At 42.8% G+C, this 25,407-nt stretch overlaps 1 protein-coding gene and 1 long non-coding RNA gene across 9 annotated transcripts in view; one reads left to right on the top strand and one right to left on the bottom strand.

The window, feature by feature from the left end:
• Positions 1 to 2,777, bottom strand: part of LOC148773665 (uncharacterized) — a 51,230-nt gene extending 48,453 nt beyond the window's left edge. For all 6 annotated transcript variants that reach the window (XR_016036615.1, XR_016036616.1, XR_016036614.1 and 3 more), the window contains exon 1: positions 1,651 to 2,777. This is a non-coding gene — a long non-coding RNA (uncharacterized LOC148773665). The remainder of the gene's footprint in view (positions 1 to 1,650) is intronic.
• The window catches only part of METTL9 (methyltransferase 9, His-X-His N1(pi)-histidine), a 50,184-nt gene continuing 25,397 nt past the window's right edge, over positions 621 to 25,407 (top strand). The window contains exons 1-3 of one of the 3 annotated variants that reach the window (XM_055409662.2): positions 621 to 705; positions 15,580 to 15,770; positions 19,852 to 20,061. In XM_055409662.2, coding sequence (XP_055265637.1) covers positions 661 to 705; positions 15,580 to 15,770; positions 19,852 to 20,061 — 446 coding nt within the window. In that variant the 5' untranslated portion in view covers positions 621 to 660. Of the gene's footprint in view, positions 706 to 2,825; positions 3,234 to 15,579; positions 15,771 to 19,851; positions 20,062 to 25,407 lie in introns of those variants that run through there. The other 2 variants (XM_055409661.2, XM_055409660.2) reach the window with 2 other exon arrangements.

The raw sequence follows: 25,407 nt of genomic DNA, 5'->3' as shown, positions 1-25,407 counted from the left end.
GGAAAACCTGCACCCTTCTTATACTCTGCAAAATATTAAGAAGCATAAAAACAACCTAAGTCCATGAAAACATGTGATTATACTCTTTTTAGATCATTATCTCTGTAACAAGATGACAACGAACAACCATGGCAGCACATTTTGTGTTTCTCGACAGATCTAGCTCTCTCTCTATAGGTTCTCTTTGTAACTGAAAAGAGAACATCAAAATGCCGTAAATTGCAACCGATAAGAACAATTACAACAAAAAGCGCCCTGCCTAGAGTTCTAGATAGGAAAGTGATCCATTCAAGATTTGGGACCTATGCACAGAGCTATTACCCAAGCCAGACACCTGAGCCCCGGTCAGTGGGGGCACTGAGCAGAGCCCAGCACAGAGGGTGTCATTTATGTGTCCTTTGAATATCACTGCATTTCAAGGCCAGAAAAAATACTGGCTCTTAGCCGGCTTTTTGTGTTATCTGTGCCTCTTCCCCTCTCCGTGATGGATAACTGAGGTTTTAATATACAGCCAGTGACATGCTAGTTAATGTAGGAAAGGGGCAGTCCCTGAGGGCAATCTGAAGTTCTGCTTAGTATATTTACTCTTGCTGTTTTCCTTCCTCCTCATTTGTAATTCAGGAGGCTCTCTGAGAAGGGAGAGACAGCAAGGCTTCTTAGATGGATCGAAGGACTGTGAGCTGGGATACCAGGTTCTATGAAAAGGTCTGCTATTGAATTTGTTCTGCTACCTTTAGGCAAATCATTTGGTCATGCTGTGCTTTGGTGTGGTCCTGTGCTTGCTAAGTGTAAACAACATGTAGTTGAATATTCTGTGATTATTATAGAGTATTTAAATGTGAGACTGATTTATTTTTCCAGGCCACCTGCTCAGGTCTGAAGTGAAAATCTGCTTCTTTGAGATGCTGGGCTTCATGGCAGTCAACTGACCCTAAACCCTTCAGACAACAGCAGCCATCTAGTTGCTGCTTCTCAGCTCACCAGGCTTACTCTATAGTTGAGGGGCTTATCTTGTGGTCTCCTTTGTTTGCAGAAATGAAATATGTCATTCTATGCGTTCATGCTGTCTTTTACAGCCCCCTGCCCAACCCCCTTCACCCCCTCTAAAAAGATGAAGGCTTTCTTTGGCAGAGTTGCTTTACCTGTGACACTGATCCTGAGAGGCAGTCTGAATTATCTGAGCTTGCTACTGTAGTTCCTTTTTGATGATTTGGGTCAGGACCACTAGAGGTTTGAACTAGATTTAAAGGTGCAGGCTGTTTGGGATTTTGGCTGGAAGCAGTTAAGGAGTATGCTGGAAAGAGAACACAAAGTACCCTCCCCCTCTCTGTCTTTTTGGTTTGTTTGTTATAGCCTGTGTTACATTAGGCAACAAGATGTCCCTGTTAGTGAAAGGTGCCAAGCTGAGGTTCTTAGAAGCTAATAACAATGTTTGTGGATAAGGAAGGGCTTTGTTCCTTATCAGTGATCACCACTACACTTTTAAATGACAATCTCTGAAGTGCACGAATGGAGTTAACAGAAAGGTTTCTTTTGTTTTGAATTAAAATGTATTACATGATGTCTAGTGCAGTTAAATTAGAGGCATTTTCTAAACAAACCTAGCGAGGTGTTAAAGGGATAGGACCCATGAGATGTTTGACTCCTTACTTGTAGCTTTGGTGGCAGCAGGAAGAGCTTCAGACACAGGAACACAGTGTAACCTTTCAGTTTTGAAACGTTGCTAGGTCTTCCTGTGCTATAAATGATCAAAGACACATCTGGGTAAATACTGCTCGCAAATCTTAGTTGGCTTTAAGAGTACTGGATCCAACTTCCGTTTGTTAATTCAAGGAAACAAGCACGCAGGGACTCGAATTTGGGGTCTTCATTCGTGGACAGGGTCATCAATACACCGGAACATAACTTGTAGGTGCCCCAACTGCAGAAGCTTCCAAAAACAGAGGCAGGGTTTTCGCCGATGCCTCTTAGAAACAGGCAGCCAGCAACCTGCCAGGCTTGAGGAACTGGGCAGGTAGGTGGGGAGGGGTTGGCGGTAACATTTTGCACTTAGATTTACGTCTACTTTGCAGCTCCTGCGAAGCAGGGTGTAGGTCCTTGGGGTGGAGGTTTGGTTCAGTTCAGTTCAGTCGCTCAGTCGTGTCCGACTCTCCACAACCCCATGAATCACAGCACGCCAGGCCTCCCTATCCATCACCAACTCCCGGAGTTCACTCAAATCCATGTCCATCGAGTCGGTGATGCCATCCAGCCATTTCATTCTCTGTCGTCCCCTTCTCCTCCCGCCCCCAATCCTTCCCAGCATCAGAGTCTTTTCCAGTGAGTCAACTCTTGGCATGAGGTGGCCAAAGTATTGGAGTTTCAGCCTTAGCATCAGCCGGCTCTAAATGTGAATAGGAAGCCATGTAGCTTGACAATTATGTTAAAACTGGCAATCTCTGTCTCTGACTTCGTCTGAATGGATGTACGAAAGGGCTGAGGGTCACCCCGGGGTCAATCTGCACAACCTGGAGAAAAGTCCCGCCCAGGGGTGGATGAGGGGCCCAGAGGCAAAGACTGAGGCGACGAGAGACCAGAAGAACTGCGGACACTACCTTGGAGGGACGGGGAGGCTTCAGTTACCGCCTTCGGAAAGATCACCCCTGGCTATAAGTATTAATATTAAAACCACCTCCGCCATTGTAAGGAGCCGCAACCAGACGGGAGGCGGGGACGCGCGCCAGGCGGACGCGCGCTCCCTTTGTCCCGCCTCCCGGCCGGCTGGCTCTTTGGGCAGAACGAACGCGCTTCGGAGAGAACGCGCCGCAGGCGTGGCGTTTGTGCTCCGGGTGGAAACTGCCTTCCGCGGCGGCGGCGTTCCGGGGGCGGAGAGGACCGGGTAGGCGGGAAGGTGGAGCGCCGCCCGCTCCTCCCCACCCCCTGCCTCGGCGCTGCAGGGGCTGGATGGGCGGCGAGTCGGGCGCGATGGCTCGAGCCTGGGCGGCGGCGGCGGCAGCGGCTGGGGGCGGCGGCGCGTCCTCCTCCTCCTCGCCCCGGCGGTGATCGGAGCGAGCGGCCGCCGGCCCCCGATGAGACTGCTCGCGGGCTGGCTGTGCCTGAGCCTGGCGTCCGTGTGGCTGGCGCGGAGGATGTGGACCTTGCGGAGCCCGCTCACCCGCTCCCTGTACGTGAACATGACGAGCGGCCCGGGCGGGCCGGCGGCGGCCGCGGGCGGCAGGAAGGAGAACCACCAGGTACGGGGCCGACCCCGACCCCGACCCCGGGCGCGGCGCGGCGGGGCGGGGCGGCCAGCCTTCCCGCGCGCGGCCCGGCCATTGTGCGGGGCGTCGCGGCGTGAGGCGCCCCCCGGGCCGCGCCCCGCCGCGCCGGCCCCTCACAAAGTTTGCCCCCGTCCTCCGGGCCGCGCGCCCGGTCGGCGCCCCGCGGCTCCTTTTGTTCGGCGGCTCGCGAGGAGGACGGCCTCCGGTTTCCCTCCCGGGCCCCGGCGCGAGCGCCCCGGAGCCCCGCATTGTTCCCGCGTCCCGGCGGGTGACTGCAGACGCTCGGCCGCTTCGGCGTCCGCTCCCGGCGGCCGGCCGGAGCAACTTTCGGGCCGGCGCGTGGCGGCCCGTCTGGGGACCCATCTGGCACCGAGGCCTGGGAACTGAGTGACCCGACCAGACCCATTACCCCCGACAGCCTCCCTCAGCCCCGAGCATCACGCCGAAAAGCCGGTCCCTCTTTTTGTCTGGTTGAATCTCTGAACGTACAAAGGTTCCATAAAGAGATTTAACCGTGCAGCGTGAGCCATTTAACTCTCTGGGCTCGTTCGGGTGATATTTTCCGCAAGCACTTAAAAATGTGTTTGATAAGTCGTCACTTCTCTCCTGTCGAACCTTCCCCTCCTACCTAAGACAGAGATTATCTTATTCAGACTGTGATTTTGGTATCTGACCGGAGAGATGTGGTAACAAGAAAGGTGATGCAAGCTTTCACTGGAAGGGTTATTAGAACTGGGCAGGAGCGAATGCTTTAAAAGAGTTGTAGTTGTGCACCATGGCTGGTTGGATAGTCTTTTTCATTATCTTAGTTTTGTGCCACTTAAGTATGTGCATTTGCAGAATTAAGGGTGAGGTCTTTCGTGTTTGATTATAATGTAGTTTGCGGTTAACGTGACATTGAGAAGAAAGTCTTGGCTTTTGAACTCTGCCGGAGTATTGGTTTATAATAGCTAGCAGTTAGTACATTTTGCTTTCCCAGAGAGCGGTAGCTAATTACTCCCCATCTTGTGTCTCATCAGTTTCACGATTTCTCATTTTCATATATTACTTTTCTTTTGACGCCAGGTGTTTACCCTGAAGTTGATTTCATGTGTTCTAATGAAACTAAAGAATTCTCTAAGGAGATAAAACAATTCATTCAGAGAAATAGTATTTAGTTTTTATTTAGAAAATATTTGTAGTGGGCTTTTTCTATTTTTAAGGGAAATCTATAAATGTCCATAGAATTTTTTTGTAATCCCACAGGTATTGTACTAACACTTTGTTAATCACTCCTACGATATTGTTAGGGGTGTACATAAACTTAGTAGGTGACCTTAACCTGTAAAACCACATTCTCTGCAATGGATTAGTCATTTTTAGGGTTATACTGTAGTGATAATGTTCAGTTTCTAAGATATATATCTCGAAGTAACATGGATAATGATGTATAAAACAGTGAGTAGAAATGTCATCTTTAACAGCTGGTAGAAATAAAGTTCTGGGTAGGATAAGGAGGCTTATTTCCATTGACGTGGAATTATAGTAGAGTCTCTTGATTGTGGATGTTTATTATAACACTTGAGATTACTACTACTTCAGTATACTTGATGTTTTCAGTGCTCATAAAAGAAATGGACATATTATAAAAACTGAAAAACTGTTTCAGTTCAGTCGCTCAGTCATGTCCGGCTCTTGCGACCCCATCAATCACAGCACGCCAGGCCTCCCTGTCCATCACCAACTCCCGGAGTTCACTCAAATCCACGTCCATTGAGTCGGTGATGCCATCCAGCCATCTCATCCTCTGTCGTCCCCTTCTCCTCCTGCCCCCAATCCCTCCCAGCATCAGAGTCTTTTCCAGTGAGTCAACTTGTCGCATGAGGTGGCCAAAGTATTGGAGTTTCAGCTTTAGCATCAATCCTTCCAATGAACACCCAGGACTGATCTCCTTTAGAATGGACTGGTTGGATCTCCTTGCAGTCCAAGGGACTCTCAAGAGTCTTCTCCAGCACCAGAGTTCAAAAGCGTCAATTCTTCGGCGATCAACTTTCTTCACAGTCCAACTCTCACATCCATACATGACCACTGGAAAAACCAACTGTTTACGTCACTTGATTTTTATGGGGCCTAGGTAGAATTATAGTTGCAGACACAGCCTCAGATGATGTCCTAACAAGACATCTCAGAATGTCTTCTAATTGTGTACTTTTTCAAAGTTGGATCTGTCAAGTTCTAAGGAAAATTAATGCTGGTTTCCAATACCTTCTTTGCTTCATTATGTTTCTAAGATACTCAAGTATGTGTAATAAGTGTGTATTTTAACGAGTTGCACATAACAATTTGGGCTGCTAGTTTCTCCAAATGAAGACTGATCTGGTGCTTTTTGAATATTGAGTGGAAGGGGGAAGATTGGCTCTTTTCCTTGAAACAGTCACTCAAGATATTATTTTGAGTTGATGCATTCACATTATGAAAATACTGTCCATGAATAAAAGATTAAAGTGAACAAAAGAGATGTTTATGGAAACCACAGTGAAATAAATGAAATAGGAAACTGTTCTCTCTGCCCTGGCTGAGTTGATGATTTGTTATCTGCTTTGTGTTCCAGGATCCTTATAAACTTTGTTGCTTGTGAAGTAACTTAACTCTAAATGCTTTCCCTCCCTTCCAGTTAATAGTTCATACTAGGTCGTCTCGTGTTCGTGGGTATGTGGCTTCCATAGCCAGCCATCTGGTTCTTTTGCAGTTACATGGAAGTAGGGTTATGGATTTGATTGAACTATACTTACAAGTTTTCCTTATGTTTGATTAAGAAATTGTGGTGGTGGATTCTGTGTTTAAAAGAGAGATCTTAGGCAATGTTTGTTCATTAAAAATAGCTATTTAGTTACTGAATCCTGGAGAGGCAAGGCTCCTTTGGGCTAAAGCAGCTCTAAACCATAGTCACAGCACCATTTTAATGCCTTGGTTTGGTGTGCTTGGTGTGCGAGTTTCACAACTGGGATTTGTTTTTTCATTTTGGGAAAGTGAAAAGGAAGGGAAGGGGTTTCTCAGCACAGATGGATATGGCTTGCCGGCCAAATAGGCACCACTGACTTTTTTGTACAGACTGTAAATGTAAAGTGAGGGGAAAAAAAAAATTTTTTTTAAGAAGTTTGCTTCAGAGAAACTTTCCAGTTTTCTTAATCAGCAGCACATTCTTAATCACAGATTGAAAGCTCGGTAGTTTGACTTATTGGGAAGAAATTGAGGCAGGTAGTGAGAAACTAGATATATGACTTTTCGATATTGGCCGACCCGGAACTTAGAAAGTAGTAATGACAATAACTTTGAATCTAGTCTTTTTGAGGCATTGCACCTGCTAGTTAACGCAACTGTTAAAGAGCTATTGAAACTTGAAAGAACTCTTAGGCCACACTAACTAGGTTCTTGATAATAAGAGTCATTCAACAGCTTCTCAATTGATGGAGTGACAAAAGAATTGTTATAGAACTCCCTGGAACCAGGCCAGGACTGTTTCTCCAGTTGATATACTGCCAGGTTTTTTAAGAGCACAGATAACATTATCTGGAATTAATAAGGTAACTTGGGGAGGGAGATGGGAGGGAGTTTCAAAAGGGAGGGGATATATATATATACCTATGGCTGATTGATGTTGAGGTTTGACAGAAAACAGCAAAATTGTGTAAAGCAATTATCCTTCAATGAAAAATAATTTAATAAAAATATAAGGTAACTTAAAATTGCATATATGTGTATATCTTAGTTTTTCTTTTACCTTCTTATGTAAACTCAGAAATGTGCTCTGCCATAAGCAATGATGGATTTAAGATAGAACTGAAACAATTTGGATTTTCTTTCAGATGAAAAAATATCAGTACTTGGACATCACAGCCAGAGGTCAAAGGTTGTGCTAAAGCACGGGTTCTGTCTCCTGCTCCTCACTCCCCACTTACCTTGTGGAGGTGGACCAAAGTTAGGCATGAGTTAACAGTGCCCAGAGGGGTCAGCCAGCTAGCCAGACAGATGCTGATAGATAGGTTTGTGTCCTCTGAACTGCCTTTGAAAGTCCGGAGGCCTTTGTAGCGGAATACCAAAGAGATTTTGAAAAAGAGTTTCTTTCCTTCCTTATAACCTGTGTTGAAACCCTGAACAAGTGTTAGCTTCAGTTTTACAGATCACAAGGAAGGTCTCTTCTTCGGGGTATACCAGAGGCCTTTATGTTCCCCTGTGAAGGTGCCCTTCGGACCCTGATTACTTCCTGTAAAAGACTGTTTCAGATTATCTGAAGCTTTGTTAAAGTCTTGGGATTATAAAATACTAACAGCTAGTGAGTATTTGAAATGAAGATTGCCAGTAATTTGTTTATTAAATCAAAATTGAAGTGATTTAATCTAATCTTTCCTGCATGGAAGTACAAGGGTATCTTGTTACTCTGCGCTTTCAAGTCTCCTATAAAGAGGTTGTTGGTTTAGGTTTGTATCATTTGTAGAAAAAGAATGAATGATTTGAATATTTACACCTGTGCTGTGCATATATACAAGGTGTGCATGTGTTAGTTGATCAGTTGTGTTTGACTCTTTGCCACCCCCTGGATTGTAGCCCTCTAGGCTCCTCTGTCGGAGAAGGCAATGGCAAGCCACTCCAGTACTATTGCCTAGAAAATCCCATGGATGGAGGAGCCTGGTAGGCTGCAGTCCATGGGGTCGCTAAGGGTCGGACACAACTGAGCAACTTCACTTTCACTTTTCACTTTCACACATTGGAGAAGGAAATGGCAACCCACTCCAGTGTTCTTGCCTGGAGAATCCCAGGGACGGGGGAGCCTGGTGGGCTGACGTCTATGGGGTCACACAGAGTCGGACACAACTGAAGTGACTTAGCAGCAGCAGCAGGCTCCTTTGTCCATGGAATTCTCCAGGCAAGAATACTGGAGTGGGTTGCCATTCCCTTCTCCTGGGGATCTTCCTGACCTAGGGACCAAATCCAGGTCTCCTGCATTGCAGGCGGTTGCTTTACCGTCTGAGCTACTAGGGAGGCCCTTGTACAAGGTATCACTGTATCTGATACACAAGGCATCAGTGATTAAATGTCTGGACTGATATGATTGCATTGTAGAACTTAGAATGTGATTTTTGAATCCTTAGCTGTCAAGGTCAGTGTCCTCAGTTTGGTCTTCCCACCCACTGTAGTAGCTCAGATTCTCCTGTACTCCGTTAGTGGAGCCTTTCTGGTTGCCTTTAGTGGTATTGAATATCTCAGGTCTTTGGTCACTCGCTTCTTTTGAGAATAGCAGAGTGCCGAGACCTACAGTGTGGTTTTGGGCTTTCTCTTAAACCTCAGTTCTCTGACTGGCTTTTGTGAACCTTGAATAGGAAGGGAAAGAAAATCAAGTTATTGGACTTCTGTTAAGTGTCAGGCACTGTGTATATATATTATCCTCTCTAATCCTTATAACAACTCTTAGAGGTAGGTGGTACAGCCCCATTTTACAAACAGAGGCTAAGAGCGATGAACCTTACTTAAGAGCATGGTTAACAGACAGCAGAGTTGGAATTTTGAATCCTGCTCTGTCTGGTTTCAAGGCCCAGGCTTTCCCCACTGTTTCATGGTGTCCCTCTTAGCAAGCCTAGTTGCCGGAAGGGCTGTGAAAGTAGGTTGCCTTCTTAATAGCAAGCTGTACCCACTCTAGTGGAGCTCTGTGTAGACACTGATATTATGTAACAATACAAGTTGTCTTTGCAGTTTGTGAGTAGATAAAGATGAAAACAAGTGCTTGAAGTTCTGGCCTTTATCCAGTTTGTGCATGCTTTGGTCACATTTAACATTGGGGAACAAAAGTCTTAACTGTGGTGTCTTTCTTGTGACACCAACCAATTCTCTGACACCAGCTAGGTGTTCTGTGATTCACTTCTGTTTGACACAGCCCAGAGATTTAAGGGCTCCCTCCTGCAAGACTGTCCTCACACGTGTCTCGTGTGTGTCTCATATGCCAGCTATAGGTTGAGGGTCCACAGCCTACCCATGCTTCTGTCCGACTTGGTTACAAATTCTGGGGTTTCCACAACCCCCCATCAAGTTAGATAACTATTCACAGAGCTTAGGAAAACACATGATTTCTGTTTACAGTTTCTTATAGAGGATACAACTTGGGAACAGCCAAATGGAACAGAGGCATAGGGCGAGGGACTGGCAGGGGAAGGTAGAGGGTGTCACAGAGCTCCCAGGCCCTGTCCAGGTAAGCCATCCTCCCAGCATGTCCGTGTGTTCAGCCACCTGGAAGCACCCAGAACCCTGTCTTTTAGGGGTTTATGGAGGTTTCATTACCAAGGTGTGATTGATGAAATCTTTGGCCAGTGTTGGTTAAACTCAATCTCTATCTTCTCTCCCCTCCCTGGATAGTAGAGGTGGGACTGAAAGTTCCATCTTGCCCTCCCGGCCTTCACATTACCTTACACTCACTCTGGAGTTTCCCCAAGGTTTTAGGAGCTCTGTTCTGGGAACTGGGGATAAAGACCAAATATTTATTTATTATTGAACCACATTACCTAAGACACTTGCAAGGAGTCAGACACAGGTGAGCAACTGAACTGAACTGACATTACCTGAAATCAGAAAGTTCGTTTTCTAAAATAACTTTCTAATTCTCATTTTCTTAATGGGCTCAAGTCTTTTGTATTTTGGAAGAAAAGATTATTATATGCCATGTGTCTAACTAGTTGAGGAACTCAAAGTAATTTCAGAAAAACTTTTAACTCTATTCCTCAGTCTGATAAGCAAATACAATTTTATAGGAACATTGCATTTTTACTTTAAAGCAGTTGGGTAAGCCCATGTAGGAGTTCTTAAGCAGTGGTGATTTTGCACCCTCAGAGAAACTTGACAATGTCTGGGACATTTTAGTTTGTCATGACTGGGGGTGGGGAACTGTTGCTGGCATCTGATGGGCACTGGCTTGGGATGCTGCTGAACATCCCACAGCCTAGATCAAGGATTATCCGGCTCCAAATGTCAATAGTGCTGAGGTTGAGAAACGCTGGCTTAGTGTAATTCTGTTATTATCTAGATCAGATTATCTTTAGACCCATTTATCCAGTCGTAATTGGGCAGAATAGTCCTGCTTTCTTTTCTGGAATTGAATCTCACAGACAGACACACTGGAAAGAACGAAGCAAAGAGAAGCTTCTTGGAAAAAAGATCTAAAAAACCACAAGCACCTGGAACAGGAGTTTGAATCAGTTGGGAGTGCTCAGCAGCCCGTTTATTTGGTACTGTAAGGTGCGAAACGAAACATGCAGTGCTTTGCCAGGTGCCTGGTATAAGGTAGGCACTCTGCGTCTTCCTTCACTGCCTGCTGTACTAATGTAATTCCGTGGTGGGTGGGTAGCTTAACCGCTATTTGCAGAATTGGGTTTAAGCAAGGTCTTGCAAAAACCTTAAAGTTTTAGAAACTGACAAAACCCAGTGACAGCTGTCTCCATGGTTATCCTTGTGTTCTCTTCCGGATTTTACTAGAAACACTAAATTCTATCTGTTAGATAGCCTGTGATTTTTTAACAGTAATTGTTAAATAGAGGAACATTTTGTTGTTCATCTATAACCGTACCAGGCACTGAAGTCAGTCATTGTCCCTGACCTTTTATGGAGCTTTGTATCTACCTGGGAAGACAGACCCTGAGCATGCAATTTATATACAGGTATTCCAGTTGAGCTATTTCAAATCCTAAAAGACGATGCTATGAAAATGCTGCACTCATTATGCCAGCAAATTTGGAAAACTCAGGAGTGGCCACAGGACTGGAAAAGGTCAGTTTTCATTCCAATCCCAAAGAAAGGGAATATCAAAGAATGCTCAAACTACCGCACAATTGCACTTATCTTGCACGCTAGTAAAGTAATGCTCAGAATTCTCCAAGCCAGGCTTCAACAGTATGTGAACTATGAACTTCCAGATGTTCAAGCTGGATTTAGAAAAGGCAGAGGAACCAGAGATCAAATTGCCAACATCCATTGGATCATCGAAAAAGCAAGAGAGTTCCAGAAAAACATCTGCTTTATTGACTTTACCAAAGCCTTTGACTGTGTGGATCACAACAAACTGGAAAATTCTGAAAGAGATGGGAATACCAGACCACCTGACCTGCCTTTTGAGAAATCTGTGTGCAGTTCAGGAAGCAACTAGTTAGAACTGGACATGGAACAACAGACTGGTTCCAAATTGGGAAAGGAGTACGTCAAGGCTGTATATTTTCACTCTGTTTATTTAACTTATATGCAGAGTACATCATGAGAAATGCTGGGCTGGAGGAGTTCAAGCTGGAATCAAGATGGCTGGGAGAAATATTAATAACCTCAGATATGCAGATGATACCACCCTTATGGCAGAAAGCAAAGAGGAACTAAAGAGCCTCTTGATGAAAGTGAAAGAGAACAGTGAAAAAGTTGGCCTAAAACTCAACATTCAGAAAACTAAGATCATAGCATCTGGTCCCATCACTTCATGGCAAATAGATGGGGAAACAGTGTCAGACTTTATTTTTTGGGGCTCCAAAATCGCTGCAGATGGTGACTGCAGCCATTAAATTAAAAGATGCTTTATCCTTGGAAGAAAAGTTATGACCAACCCAGACAGCGTATTAAAAAGCAGAGACATTACTTTGCCAGCAAGGGTCTGTCTAGTCAAGGCTATGGTTTTTCCAGTGGTCATGTATGGATGTGAGAGTTGGACTGTAAAGAAAGCTGAGCACTGAAGAATTGATGCTTTTGAACTGTGGTGTTGGAGAACACTCTTGAGAATCCCTTGGACTGCAAGGAGATCCAACCAGTCCATCCTAAAGGAGATCAGCCACTGATACTGAAGCTGAAACTCCAATACTTTGGCCACCTGATGCGAAGCACTGACTCATTTGAAAAGACCCTGATGCTGGGAAAGATTGAAGGAGGGAGGAGAAGGGGACAACAGAGGATGAGATGGTTGGATAGCATCACCGACTCAATGGACGTGAGTTTGAGTAAACTCCAAAAGTTGGTGATGGACAGGGAGTTCTGATGTGCTGCAGTCCATGGGGTTGCAAAGAGTCAGACACAACTGAGTGACTGAACTGAACTGATTCAGATCAGTGGTTATAAATGTTATTGAGGAGACATGAGATGTGAGAGAGTATTAGAACAGGGGATCCATCCTAGTCAGGGAAGTTCAAGGGAAATATTTAGGCTTAGGTCAGTTGGGGGTAGTGGGAAATGTAGGAGACAGCAAATACCAGGTGAAACAGCTTTGGGAAATGAGCCTTCCAGAAAAAGAAAGAAGGGTGCAGTGTTGTGACGTAGTGAGTGACTGGGTGTTATGGGTTGATAGCGTCATGAGTTGAGGCTGTGGATACAGAATGGACAAATCTTGTAGGGCCTTTTAAGCCATATTAAATATTTTGAATATTATTTTGAGATGACTTCTGTGAAGCAGGGTTGTGACATGATAAGATTTGCAATTAAAAATTTGCGGTTTCAGAGAAATATGTTTAGTTCCTTAAATTTTAAAACCATTTTTAATTTCTGGAAGATCAAAATGCCACCTACATTTTGATATTTGTGTATTTTTTTTTAAAGTTTTATCAAGATACAATTCATGACTGTAAAATTCATCTTTTGAAGTGTACAATGGTTAGTAGGAGATTTCACAAAATTGTACAGCCATCACCATTCTCTTAATTTTAGAACATTTTCATCACTTGATAAAGAAATCCCATATTCATTAGCATGAAGACACTCCCCATTGTGTCCTCTCCCCAAACCCTTGGCAACCACGATCTACTTTCTGTCTCTGAATCTGCCCATTCTGGACAGTTTGTGTAAATGAAATCATGTAATCTGTGGCCTTTTGTGACAGGCTGATTTCACTTAGCATAATAATCATGGTTCAGATCTCAGGCATCAGTGCCTCATTCCTTTCTATGTTTGATTGATATTCACACTGTTGTATGGATCAGTTACATCTTGTTTATCCATTCATCAGTTGATGGACATTGGGATTGTCCCACTTTTTGGTAATTATGAATAATGCTGCCGTGGAATTGACATTTGTTTCATACAAATTGTCAGGAGGAACATGTATTTCAACCTTCATCTTTAAAGAGAAGGGCATTACTCCTTTTATTCTGTAGCATATTCTGATCAGTAAGCATTTTCTTTTCTGAAAGATTTGTCTGGCAGTAAAAGTTCAACCACATGTGTTAATATTGATGAATTGAGAGAAATGCTGTTAAAACGTGAGGCTTTTTTAGTGGGTGGCGGCATTTGTAAGCATTATTTTCAGTTAATGGTGCCAGTTCTTGCTTAGTTCTGGAAGTCAGAGTCTGTTATTGTTCTGGTTGTCCATTTACAAGTGGGTGCCAAGGAATTCGTAGCTCCTCTGTTCCACGTGAATGACTTCTTGTCCACAGTAATAGAATGTACCTGATTGCCTATTACCCAGGTGATGGCTTTCATCTTGATTAGTCATTTCAGAGAATTAAGAGAAAATAAAAGTTAGAATGGCTTCAGTATTAGAGTTTAGAATGTGAACCAGGAGGTCAGGAGTATAATAAAAAATGGTTTATGGCCTGCACTGGGGCATAACTTCAGGCACAATGGGTATTAAGGATTAGTTAATGGTTAAGCACGAACGTTTTCAGACCAAGATAGAAAGTGTAGGCAGTGAATGTAAAAAGCTTCATAGCTTATCATTTAGTGGGAAAAATAAAGAGTATCAAGTTCAAGCAGTTTTGGTAAAAGTGTTTAATGGTAAATTAACCCAAAACCATTAGCAGTTTGAAAGATTTGGTTTATCAAGTCAGGGCACAGAGTTTGTAAAAAATAATCTTTGAAACTTTAATGTGCTTGTTTGGTTATATCAGCGTTAGTGTTGGCAATGTTACCCAAGATTTCTTTCAGTATTTTAGCAAGCTTTGGATGACTGTAAAATTGGTCCATTGGTTATGTAAGCAGTTACGGGACACCTACTGCTGATGAATGGTCATATTTGTCAGGGTAAGCAGGTTACTTTTGTCTCTTCATTGGGGGAAATTGTTTCTTACTTGATAAGAGATTAATAGTAACTAATCTACTCAGCAGTTTCATCGTATACTTAATGGACTGACTTTTATTTATCAGGCCGTGTTAGAGGACCCTTATCTCATTGCTGTTATTGTAGGAGTCTGGTGTCTGGCCCTGTATTGAGAGTAAGCCTGCATTAACTCGTTTAATCCTCAGAGTAACCTACCAGGATAGACAGAAACCAGTGATGAATTTACAGAGTCTCAGAGATTTAAGTGATTGTATGAGCTCACACACAGGAATGGCTGAGCCGGGACTTGATGGTGGGCTCACTCTGTAGCTGCTGCACCCCACAGGCTGCTTCCCGCTTTGGTGTACTAACTCTCAGTGAAAATGGGAAACATTTATTACACAAGATCACACTTTAGCCACAATTGAGGTCCTTGAATTTTGTTCTAAAATGTGTGTTCTGGGTAGAGCCTGTTCCTGGTAATCTGCTTCTTAGCATGTTATTACTTTGTCTTCTTATTGTTTGCATATGACCTTAAGTAAGATCTTAATCTTTCTCAAGCACATTTAGCTCCTGTCTGTTAGAGTGTTAAATGATCTGGTAAAGCACACCAGTGTTTCTACAGGTCTCTTTATAGCCCACAATAAAAAGGGTAGCTAAATCTGGTCTTGAATCTTCATGGCATTATGAGAACTCTCAGATGCAGCATGTGGGATCTAGTTGCCTGACCAGGGATCGAACCAGGACCCCCTGCATTGGGAACATGGAGTCTTAGCCACTGGACTACAGGGAAGTCCCTGGTCACTGGAATGTTAAATCCTGCTAATTGATGTGTTTGGTGGCTTCAAGTGAAATCACTGCATTGAGTGTTTTTAGATAGAAAACAAGGTTATGTTGGTAGTTACTGCCTTCTTGCGTTGAATCTCCGTGAAGGAGAGGCCAACAGAGCTTTCCTAATCTCGGGGCACAGCGGGCCATAGTGCTAGAAGTTTTGGGCCAGGAGTCAGTGCACTTGCCTGGCTCTGTCACCTACCAAGCTGCATGGCTCGCAAGCCTCTTCACCCTTCCTCCACTCTCTTACCTGCCCCTGAAGGGAATGAGAGTTAAACCAGAAACTAGGTAGGAGGAAGTATTTTATACCTTATGGGTCGTATAAGAGATGATTATTCTCAAAGTGCCGTGAGATTTATGGTATTTGGAAATCTTAGACCCAATTAAGTCTTCTGGTTTTCGTTTTTGGATTTTTTAGGTGATGCTTCAGTTCTGTGTTTTCATTTTCTTCTTCTTCTTTCTTTTTAGTGGTATGTGTGCAACAGAGAGAAATTATGCGAGTCACTCCAGGCTGTCTTTGTTCAGAGTTACCTTGATCAAGGAACACAGATCTTCTTAAACAACAGCATTGAGAAATCGGGCTGGCTATTTATCCAATTATATCACTCTTTCGTGTCATCTGTTTTTAGCCTGTTTATGTCTAGAACATCTATCAATGGGTAAGTTAATCTTGGATAATTTTTTCTTTATCTTTAGGTCTAAGAAAAAGAAAAGTTACCTCGTTGAGATGTTGACCATCTCCACAGCTACAACGCTTGTAGTCAAAATCCTTGGCCCTGTGTCTCAGCCTCAGCAGGTTGCTTTTAAAAGTCCCTATAACTTGATAAAGAGCCTCATTGTTCTGTATTTCTGTGATGGGATACAGTGCGTCCTAGTTTTGATGTGCACAGAAATCATCTGGGCATCTGGTTAAAGTACAGTCTGAGTCAGCAGGTCTGGGGTGGGACCACACTTTCTGTGGTCCCAATTTTTAACCCATTCCCAGGTAATGCCTATCCTGCTGCTGATCTATTAGAGAGGAACAGGATACTTGGAACCAAGCTATAGGCCGAAGAGTAAGATCTTTGCCGTAAGCACACTTCCCAGAAGCAGGTATTCTGGGGAAGGATCTAATTTACTTCAGCCCAGCAGTAAATGGGATTTGTTTGAGTGACGGATTCTCCCTCTATTCTTATGTAAAGTCTAGACTCACCAGGATTTTGTAAACTTATAAAATTCTCTGCCTCTCGAGTGGTTCTCTCACCTAAATCTATGGAAAACACTGTAGTAGTATTTTTATCCTTTCTCAGCCAACTTTTCAAACCCCAAAGCCTAAGAATCCAGAACTCCAAAGAGAGAAGTGGCGGTGCTCAGTGCTTGAAAAGCCTGTTGGACCGTTTATAGCTACTGGCTGGGTCCACTGTTCCTTCTCTTCAGGTTTGGAACCAGCTTCTACTGAATGTCTCGTCTGGCTCCCAGTCTGTCGTCTGGTCCTTAAATATGTTTTCAGGCACCATGAGCCATTTCTCAAGATTTCTTAACTTTCTTCATTGTTTATATGAAGTTGCCTTTAATTGGCTTCAGCAAACAGTTGTTATTTTTGTGTTGGTAGTTGAATTTATACAACTAGGTCTGCCATTTTGTTTCTAAAATTCACTGCATTGAATTTCTGTTCTATACCTTTTTGTTGCGGGAGGGGACCAGGCTAGTCACCACAGCAGTGATTTTTAGCCTTTTTGGGGTTCTGTACCTCTTTGAAAGTGATGTAAGGTAGAAATTCTCTGTTCAAATAGTCCTTACATTTAACATTTTGCTTATAATTTGGGGAGATTTCAAACTCTAACCCTTCCTCCTACCTCTACCCTATTGGCCCCTGGTTAAAATTCTCTGCGCTGGGATTTCACATTTTGGTCAGAGGGGCAATACTAAGTCCCCTGTGGGTTCCTTCATCTACAGCTCTTCTACTTTTCTTTTTTAAATAACCCCCATGCTCACCCGTTCCATCATCCACCCTCAATGCCCCCTCCAGCAATAAAGCAAAATCATCTCCTGCCCTGTGCCCTGTTCTCAGCTGGAAGCTTAGTTTTGAGCCCAGTGATACCTTCTCTCCATGGTGGTGGTGGCTTATTACCATGAGTGGCTGTCTCTTACAGAAATAATTAGTGTGGTAACCTTCTTGAACTAAAAAGTAAGATACATATTATATATTGTGGGAAAGGAGAAAACCAAGAAAGGGAGACTTGATAGCTGTATTCTTTTATAAAGATATTTGTAAGGAGGTATATCTCCTCTGTGGGCTTCCCTGATAGCTCGGGGGTAAAGAATCCACCTGCAATGCAGGAGACACAGGAGACATGGTATTCGATGCCTGGGTCAGGAAGATCTCCAGAGGCAGAAAATGGCAACCCACTCCATTATTCCTGCCTGGGAAATCCATGGACAAAGGAGCCTGGTTGGCTACAATCCATGGGGTCACAAGAGTCAGACATAACTGAGCCTGTGGATGGGGGTGGGGTGGGAGTGGGGAGGGAGGCATACTTCCTCTGTAGATTCCAAATCTACAGAGAATTTAGGGCGAGAATCTAGAATGGCTCTCTCTCTCTCTCTCTCTGTCTCTCTCTCTCACACACACACACACACACGCGCGCGCACGCGTGCGTGACCCACCCACACATACATACATATGCATACATGGACATCACTAACTTTGGGACTTAAGGACAAATTAGAGAGCCATACCTTTCCATGGTATGTGTTTGCCAGAAACCTTGTATTGAGCAAAGTCATTGTCTTGGTATTTTAAGTGGGATAATTCTTCAGTGTCTGGAACTGCCCCACACATTTCAGGAAGTCTGACTTTTCTGACCTTGCCCACTAAATGACAGTAGCACCCTCAAATCTTTGTGACCACCCAAAACTCTTCCCACTTACTCCTAGTGCTCCCTAGAGGGCTAAGGTCATTTGGGTTCGATGAATTTAGATTTTTGTTGTGAGATTTTGTTTAAATCTTTTGGTATAGCCTCTGTTGCTCATGATCTTTGGATATAGGGCAATGCTTCTTTCTCTGATGCCCTTTCGACATGAGCTTTGACCTCAGGTGACCTCTAGCTCTAGAATTTTATGATTATCATATCATGGGTCCTTAGATTCCAAAAGATATGGCAAGGGAAGCGTGTTATTTTATAACTGGGAAAGCTGAAGCCATGTAACTATTTTGCAATTTACTTTTTTTTCTATGTCAGGTGGGCACCAACTTTTGAAACATGCATCCCCCAAGCTCCCCCAGGCTTGTAACCTCTCTTACCTCTTCTCCTTCTGATTGTGGTTCCTCTGTGAAGTTTTACGTAGCTATTTCAGAAAGTTCAGTTCCTTTTCTCAGATTTCTTTTTCATCCTGTTTTCCCATTAGAAGATAGGAGCAATTGAGAGTCAAAGACAAAGTTTAGGAGATGAAGTTTTCTCTGGAGGTGGTTGTATTGGTGAAAATCTCTGAAGGTTTCCCTGTGCCATTTTTTTTAGCATTTCTGCGGGGCAGAAGATTTACTGCAAACACATTGTTAGATTTGGTTGACCTCTCCTAAGGGAAAGGAGAGGAGGAACTCGCTCCATAATTTTAATTTTTTTCTGAAACCAGTCTTACCAGGAACACCCAGTTGCACACATCCTTCCAGTCGTTGCATAAGCTTATTGTACCTTATGATTGTTTCCAGTACAGATTTCCCTGCCATTTCCTAGACCAGTGGTTTTCAGACTTTTCCTGGTTCTGAAGAGGAAGCGCCTGAGGAGCTGCTTCAGGTTGCAGAGAAAGGGTGGAAACGGGCTGGCAGCAGTGCTGGCGCTCTTCGCTCTCTGTTACGTTTTACGTTGTCTGAGTAACATCTGCTTCATTTAAAGAAATGCTCCTGCTGCTTACAGGAAGTTTGGAATCCCTGCCCTAGACAGACTGGGATTTCAGAGCTAGAAAACAAGTTCTAAGTAGGGACACATTTTATTTCCCGAGACGATGCTTCCTTGAGACTTGGTGTGATCTGTGGCTGCTTTTCTTAGAGCACTCTTTGATCTCTATTTTAACTCCTCTATTTTCAAAGACATTACTAAGTTTTAGAGGTTTTTTTAGGATTTTTAGAAATAAGAGGACCTAGCCAATTGTATAACATACAAACTGACCCAAGTATGAATCTACTTTTAAATGCAGATTAACTGATACCACAAGGACCACTCTTCCTCTTTTCTCTAGTGTCTCTTAAAAATCTATTATCTAGACCTGTTTTTTATATTCATTGTTCAGTTTCATATTGTAAATGCCTCTCCCCGCCCCCGCCATTTGCTTTTTCTGCTCAGTGTTATTGGCTAGTGTTGTGGTCTGATTCTTTTGGCCTGACATTTTTTTAAACTGATATACATGTTTTCTATTACGCCTTCCTATTTTGACTTCAGTTTTTCAGTCATCTTTTATTTTCTTAACTTTTTCTTCCTGCCTTCACACCTTTTCTTCCTTTCCCTGTCCCCACTCTTTTGGGTGGGCTGTTTGGAGCCTCAGAGACAGATGATGATATTTGGAGGTGTTTTCTTATGTTGTTAACTTTGCTTTTTAACCATGAATCATGTAGAAGATGTCTATTTTAATCATATAATCTTATAAAATAAGCATTTTGTAAATTCAGAAGGCTGTTGGTGCCATGTCACTGTTTTGTGTGGATGTTGGGTGGGAGTGCTTACTTCGTACACAGTCATCCATTTTTGTCCTTTTTCTCTTTTCCAGGTTGCTAGGAAGAGGCTCAATGTTTGTGTTTTCACCAGATCAGTTTCAGAGACTGCTTAAAATTAATCCAGACTGGAAAACCCATAGACTTCTTGATTTAGGTGCTGGAGATGGAGAAGTCACAAAAATCATGAGCCCTCATTTTGAAGAAATTTATGCCACTGAGCTGTCTGAAACTATGATATGGCAGCTGCAGAAGAAGAAATACAGGTGTAGTTTTTAGACATGGTTTAGAGTGTATTTCTTGGTTTTAGATGTGTTTCTTCTTAATATTATTTTATTTAAATGATACAAATCAGAAACAGTTTTCCATGATGAGGAATTTTAAAAAGATCTTTCCATGTTACAGCTGACCCTTGAACAGCGCAGGGGTTAATTCACGTATTATCATAGTCAGTCCTCTGTATCTGCAGTTCCTGCACATCCATGGATTCAGCCAGCAGCAGACCATGTAGTATTCTCCTTTGAAAAATATGGGTCATGTGTCAGTGGATCCAGGCAGTTCAAAACAGTATTGTTCAAGGGTCAGCTTACAATCAAGTGGAAATTGAGAGAAATCATCTTTCGTGGCAGTGTTTTTCTGAACTTGAGATTTTGGCACTGTAGGGAAGAAAAGGGCTTGCCTGGTGGCTCAGATGGTAAAGAATCTGCCTGCAATGCAGGAGACCCAGGTTCAGTGCCTGGGTCGGGAAGATACCCTGGATAAGGAAATAGCTACTCCCTCCTGTATTCTTGCCTGGAGAATTCCATGGACAGCAGGGCCTGGTGGGCTACAGTCTGTGGGGTCGCAGAGAGTTGGACATGACTAAGTGACTCACAAAACACACGGGGAGGAACAAGGCAGGTGAGAGACAGTGTGGAAAAGAGAGGTCAAAGGTAGGGACTTGTTCCCTAATTTGAACCTGACATTCTCAAATCTTGTTTTTTGTTTATTTATTTAATTAAAAAAAACTTTAAAAAATTTGTGGTAACAAAAAATTTACCACTTTAACAATTTTCAAGGGTACAGTACTATAAAGTATATGCACATTATAGTATAACCACTGTGACCATTCATCTCTAGAACCTTTTTATCTTTCCCAACTAAAACGTTGGGAAACCATTAAACTGATTCCCCAGTCTTTTGTCCCCGTGGCCCCTGGAAGACACTGTTCTACTTTCTGTCTCTATGACTACTCTAGAAACCTTGAAGAGTTGTACAATATTTGTCCTTTTGTGACTGGCTTATTTCACTGAGCATAATGTCTTAAGGTTCATCCATGTGGCAGCATGTGTCGAGATCTCCTTGCTTTTTAAGCCCGAATAATATTCCATTGTATGTATATACCAGATTTTGTTTATCCATTCATTTGTCAGTAGACACTTGGGTTGCTTCTACCTTTTAGCTATTGTGAATAATGCTGCTATGAACATGGGTGTACAGATAGCTGTTTGAGTCACTGCTTTCCCTTCTTTGGGGTACATACCCAGAAGTGGAGTTGCTTGATCATACGGTAAGTTGGTGTTTAATTTTTTGGTGAAATGCCATACCTTTCCACAGCAACTGCGCCATTTTACATCCCACTTGCAGTGTCCAAGGGTTCTAGTTTCTCTGCATCTTTGCCATGCTTGTTGTTTTCTGATCTTTTTTTTTTTTTTGATAATATTCTTCCAAATGGACATGACATGAGAAATCTTGGTTTTCAGACCATCCTCTGCTTGAGAGACTTAGGAAGAAGGTTATTCTTTATTCATTATGGATTCTGTTGAATGGAAGAAGAAGTAGTATAGAATGAGTATAGAATTTGAGAGGTAGAGGTATATAACCTGTCTCCTTTGATGTTTTGGAAGCCAGCCTTAGACTTAGAAAGATCAATTACATACTCCCTCACTTTCCTACCCATGTAAGTTTGTAAGTAAGAGATTAATTTAGGAACAGACTAACCCTAGAGACAACATATTAGCATAGCTCTTGGAGCAGGATTCGTTTTAAACTTTGGAAAAAACATAGATTTTTTTTTTTAGCCTGAGGAAGAGAATACCAAGCCGGAAGGAGGGGGAAGGGTTACTGTAAGTGGGGTTTTGCATGCTAAGTCGCTTCAGTGGTGTCCAACTCTTTGCAACCGTGTGGATGTCAGGCTCCTCTGTCCATGGGAGTGCTCCTGGCACAATACTGGAGTCGCTTGCCATTTCCTTCTTCAGGGAATCTGCTTGGCCCAGGGATTATATCACATCTCCTGCACTGTCAGGCAGGTTCCTTACCAAATGGAAGGAGGAAGAGGGTGTAGTCTCTGGTGTAATCAAGCACAACAAAGCCTGAGAAGTTGAGTTAAAGGTAAGGGAGTTGACCTTCCTAAGAGCTTGAGCATTCAAGTCCTTGTCGCTGTCAGTGTTTAAGTGGCTCTTAGGGACGTTACAGCAGACTTACCTGTGTGAGGTTGATTTGTAAGATCTAGTAGTCTGCTCAGATTAGATCCTTGTGGGTCTGTGTGGTGGTTCTTGAAATATATTCCTTCAATTAGAAGTTAATTCACCATGTCAAGGCTTTGACCTTTGTTACAACAGTGACTTAAATCATGCCCAATTCCTAATTTGACTGTCTTCCATGTTTTGAAGTAAATAATGGGGAGGAATATGTTAGAAATATATTTTCAAGTGATTTTTCTCCCACCTACCCTGAGCCATGTCTTTGCTTGCTTGCCTGCCATTTAAACCCTTCTAGAGACTAAGTGGCCAAATGGAATTTTAAGTGAGATTTCAGATGTTCACATTAGTGATTCAGTACATGTAGAGTTTACATGTTATGTTACCTGATAAACTTGTACACCTTGTAAAAAATACTTAATTTGGGAGAATTCCCTGGCGGTCCAGTGGTTAGGACTCAACACTTTCTTTCACTGCTGTGATCCAGGTTCAACCCCTGATCAGGGATCTAAGATCCCGCAAGCTGCATGGAGCAGCCAAAAACAAAATGAATCAACAACAAAAGCTGACCTTGCCCCCCTAATACACATGCCAAAGTCTTTTTGCAGTTTGACCTAGATAGGGAATTCATATTGGTTGACACTCCCTCTATGATGTTGTTACTATGAAATAAAAGCATATTCACAAAAGTGGCAACTTTTGGTGCAGTTTGAGGTTTTAATGGACAAGTGGTTGGGTTTGCCTAATCCATGATGGTCGGGCAGACTTTTAGTTTACTTCCATGTTTTTTTTTTTTTCTTTCTGTCTTTCTTTTTGGGAGGTAGCTATTTTTTGTTTTTCAGTATATGGGCCCACAAAATCCTGGCTTTTTAATAAAGGTTCTGGATTTCATTTTTGAAATAAATCAATAAAACAGAAAATGGCCAGATTTCCCCTCTGCATTGACTATCGTTTATGCCAGAAAGCCTGATCGTAAAATTTAAGGATGTGGTTTAGATTTTTTTAAAAAAATTAAAACTTTTCTTTACATTGTTGGTGTTTTGGTTTTTTATTTAGGATTTATCACAATACTGATTGCTTTGTTACTTCTCTAAGGAAGGTGTACTTTAAATCCTCCTGGAAGGCAAACTATTACTTAACTCACTTTCTTGGAAATAATAACCCCCTGAACAGACACCTTTCTTCTTGGGTTAGAAATGCTGTTTTGTAAGAGCCATAGATATTTAGAAATGGATTATTACAATTACTTTTTTTTTCAATGTTAAGTTTTTTAAAAATTTATTTTTGTCTTCGCTGGGTCTTTAGTGCTTTGCACAGACTTTCTCTGGTTGCAGCAAGCAGGGGATCCTCTTTGTTGCGGTGCATGGGCTTCTCATTGTGGTGGCTTCTGTTGTGGAGCACAGGCTCTCGCTGAGCGGGCTTCAGTAGTTAGAGTACACAGACTCAGTTAGGGTACACAGACTCAGGGTACACAGGCTCAGTTAGGGCACACAGGCTCAGTTAGGGCATACAGGCTCAGTTAGGGTACACAGACTCAGGGTACACAGGCTCAGTTAGGGTACACAGACTCAGAGTACACAGGCTCAGTTAGGGCACACAGGCTCATTTAGGGTACACAGACTCAGTAGTGGTGACTTGTGGGCCGTAGAGTGTGCACCCCATGGGCTCCCGTAGTTGTGCACGGGCTTAGTTGCCCTACAGTATGTGAAATCTTCCAGGACCAGGGATAAAACCTGTGTCCCTGCATTGATAGGTGGATTCTTATACACTGCATCGCCAGGGAAGTCCTATACAGTTACCAGGTTGGTATAAAAGTAATTGTGGTTTTGGACCATGGATTTTAAATCATTATAACTGAGCTCAAACACATCTTTATTAATCAAAAAGGAACCATTGCAATCAGCACATTTTTGCCAATGAAAAAATAAGTTTATTCCTGTAGCATAAATATCTGTGCTTCAGGTTTTGATCAACTCTTGAAAAGCATTTTCTGCCTCCTGCTGGTTGTGGAAGCGTTTTCCCTGCAAAAAGTTGTCGAGATGCTGAAAGTGGTTGTTGGTTGGCAAGAGGTCAGGTGAATATGGCGGATGAGGCAAAACTTCATAGACCCCTTCTTTCAAGTTTTCACGTGTTGGTTGTGTAACATACAGTTGGGCATTGGTGTGGAGAAGAGTTGGGTCCATTCTGTTGACCAATGCTGGCTGCAGGCGTTGCAGTTTTCAGTGCGTCTCACTGATTTGCTGAGCATACTTCTCAGATGTAATGGTTTTGCTGGGATTCAGAAAACTATAGTGGATCAGACTGGCGGTAGACCACCAGTGACCATGACCTGTTTTTTGGTGCAAGTTTGGCTTTGGGAAGTGCTTTGGAGCTTCTCGGTCCAGCCACTGATCTGGTCATAGCTGGTTGTCATGTAAAGACCACTTTTTGCCGAGCATCACAGTCTGATTGAGAAATGGTTCATTGTTCTTGTGCACAATAAGAGAAGACACTTCAAAATGATGATTTTTTTTATTTTCGGTCAGCTCATGAGGCATCCACTTATCAAACTTTTTCACTTTTCCAATTTGCTTCAAATGGTTAATAACTAGAATAGTCTACGTCGAGTTCTTCGGCAACTTCTTGTGTATTTGTAAGAGGATCAGCTTCAATGATCCTCTCAATTGGTTGTTGTCAACTTCCATTGACAGCCACTGCACTCCTCATCTTCAAGGCTCTCGTCTCCTTTGCAAAACTTCTTGAACCAGCCTGTTCATTAGCAGTTGCTGGGCCAAATGCATTGTTAATGTTACAAATTGTCTCTGCTGCTTTATGACAAATAAAAAAAATCACTTGAATTTGCTTTCTGTCTCACACCATTTCTACAATCTAAAATAAATATAAACAGCAAATAATAAGTCATTAGCAAAAAAAAACATAAAGCGAGAAGTGCACATTGAAATGATATATAACATAACCACATTTATTTAAGAATGTATTCCAATATCAAATGGCAGAGTTCAACAGTGAAAACCTGCAGTTACTTTTGAACCAACCTAATAATGTTTTGATTATGTACGCTAACAAAGAATTCCACAATTCAAATGACAGAAATAAAAACTGTTCTTTGGCAGGAAAACAATTTTGGCAGCATGGTTAGTTCCTCAGACTGCT

This window comes from Moschus berezovskii, chromosome 27, assembly GCF_049115385.1.
Source record: "Moschus berezovskii isolate FMDL1 chromosome 27, NW_MosBer_1.0, whole genome shotgun sequence".
Classification (NCBI taxonomy): Eukaryota; Metazoa; Chordata; class Mammalia; order Artiodactyla; family Moschidae; genus Moschus; species Moschus berezovskii.
The sequence above is the reverse complement of the archived record's forward strand: the minus strand, read 5'-3'. Positions and strand labels throughout refer to the sequence as shown.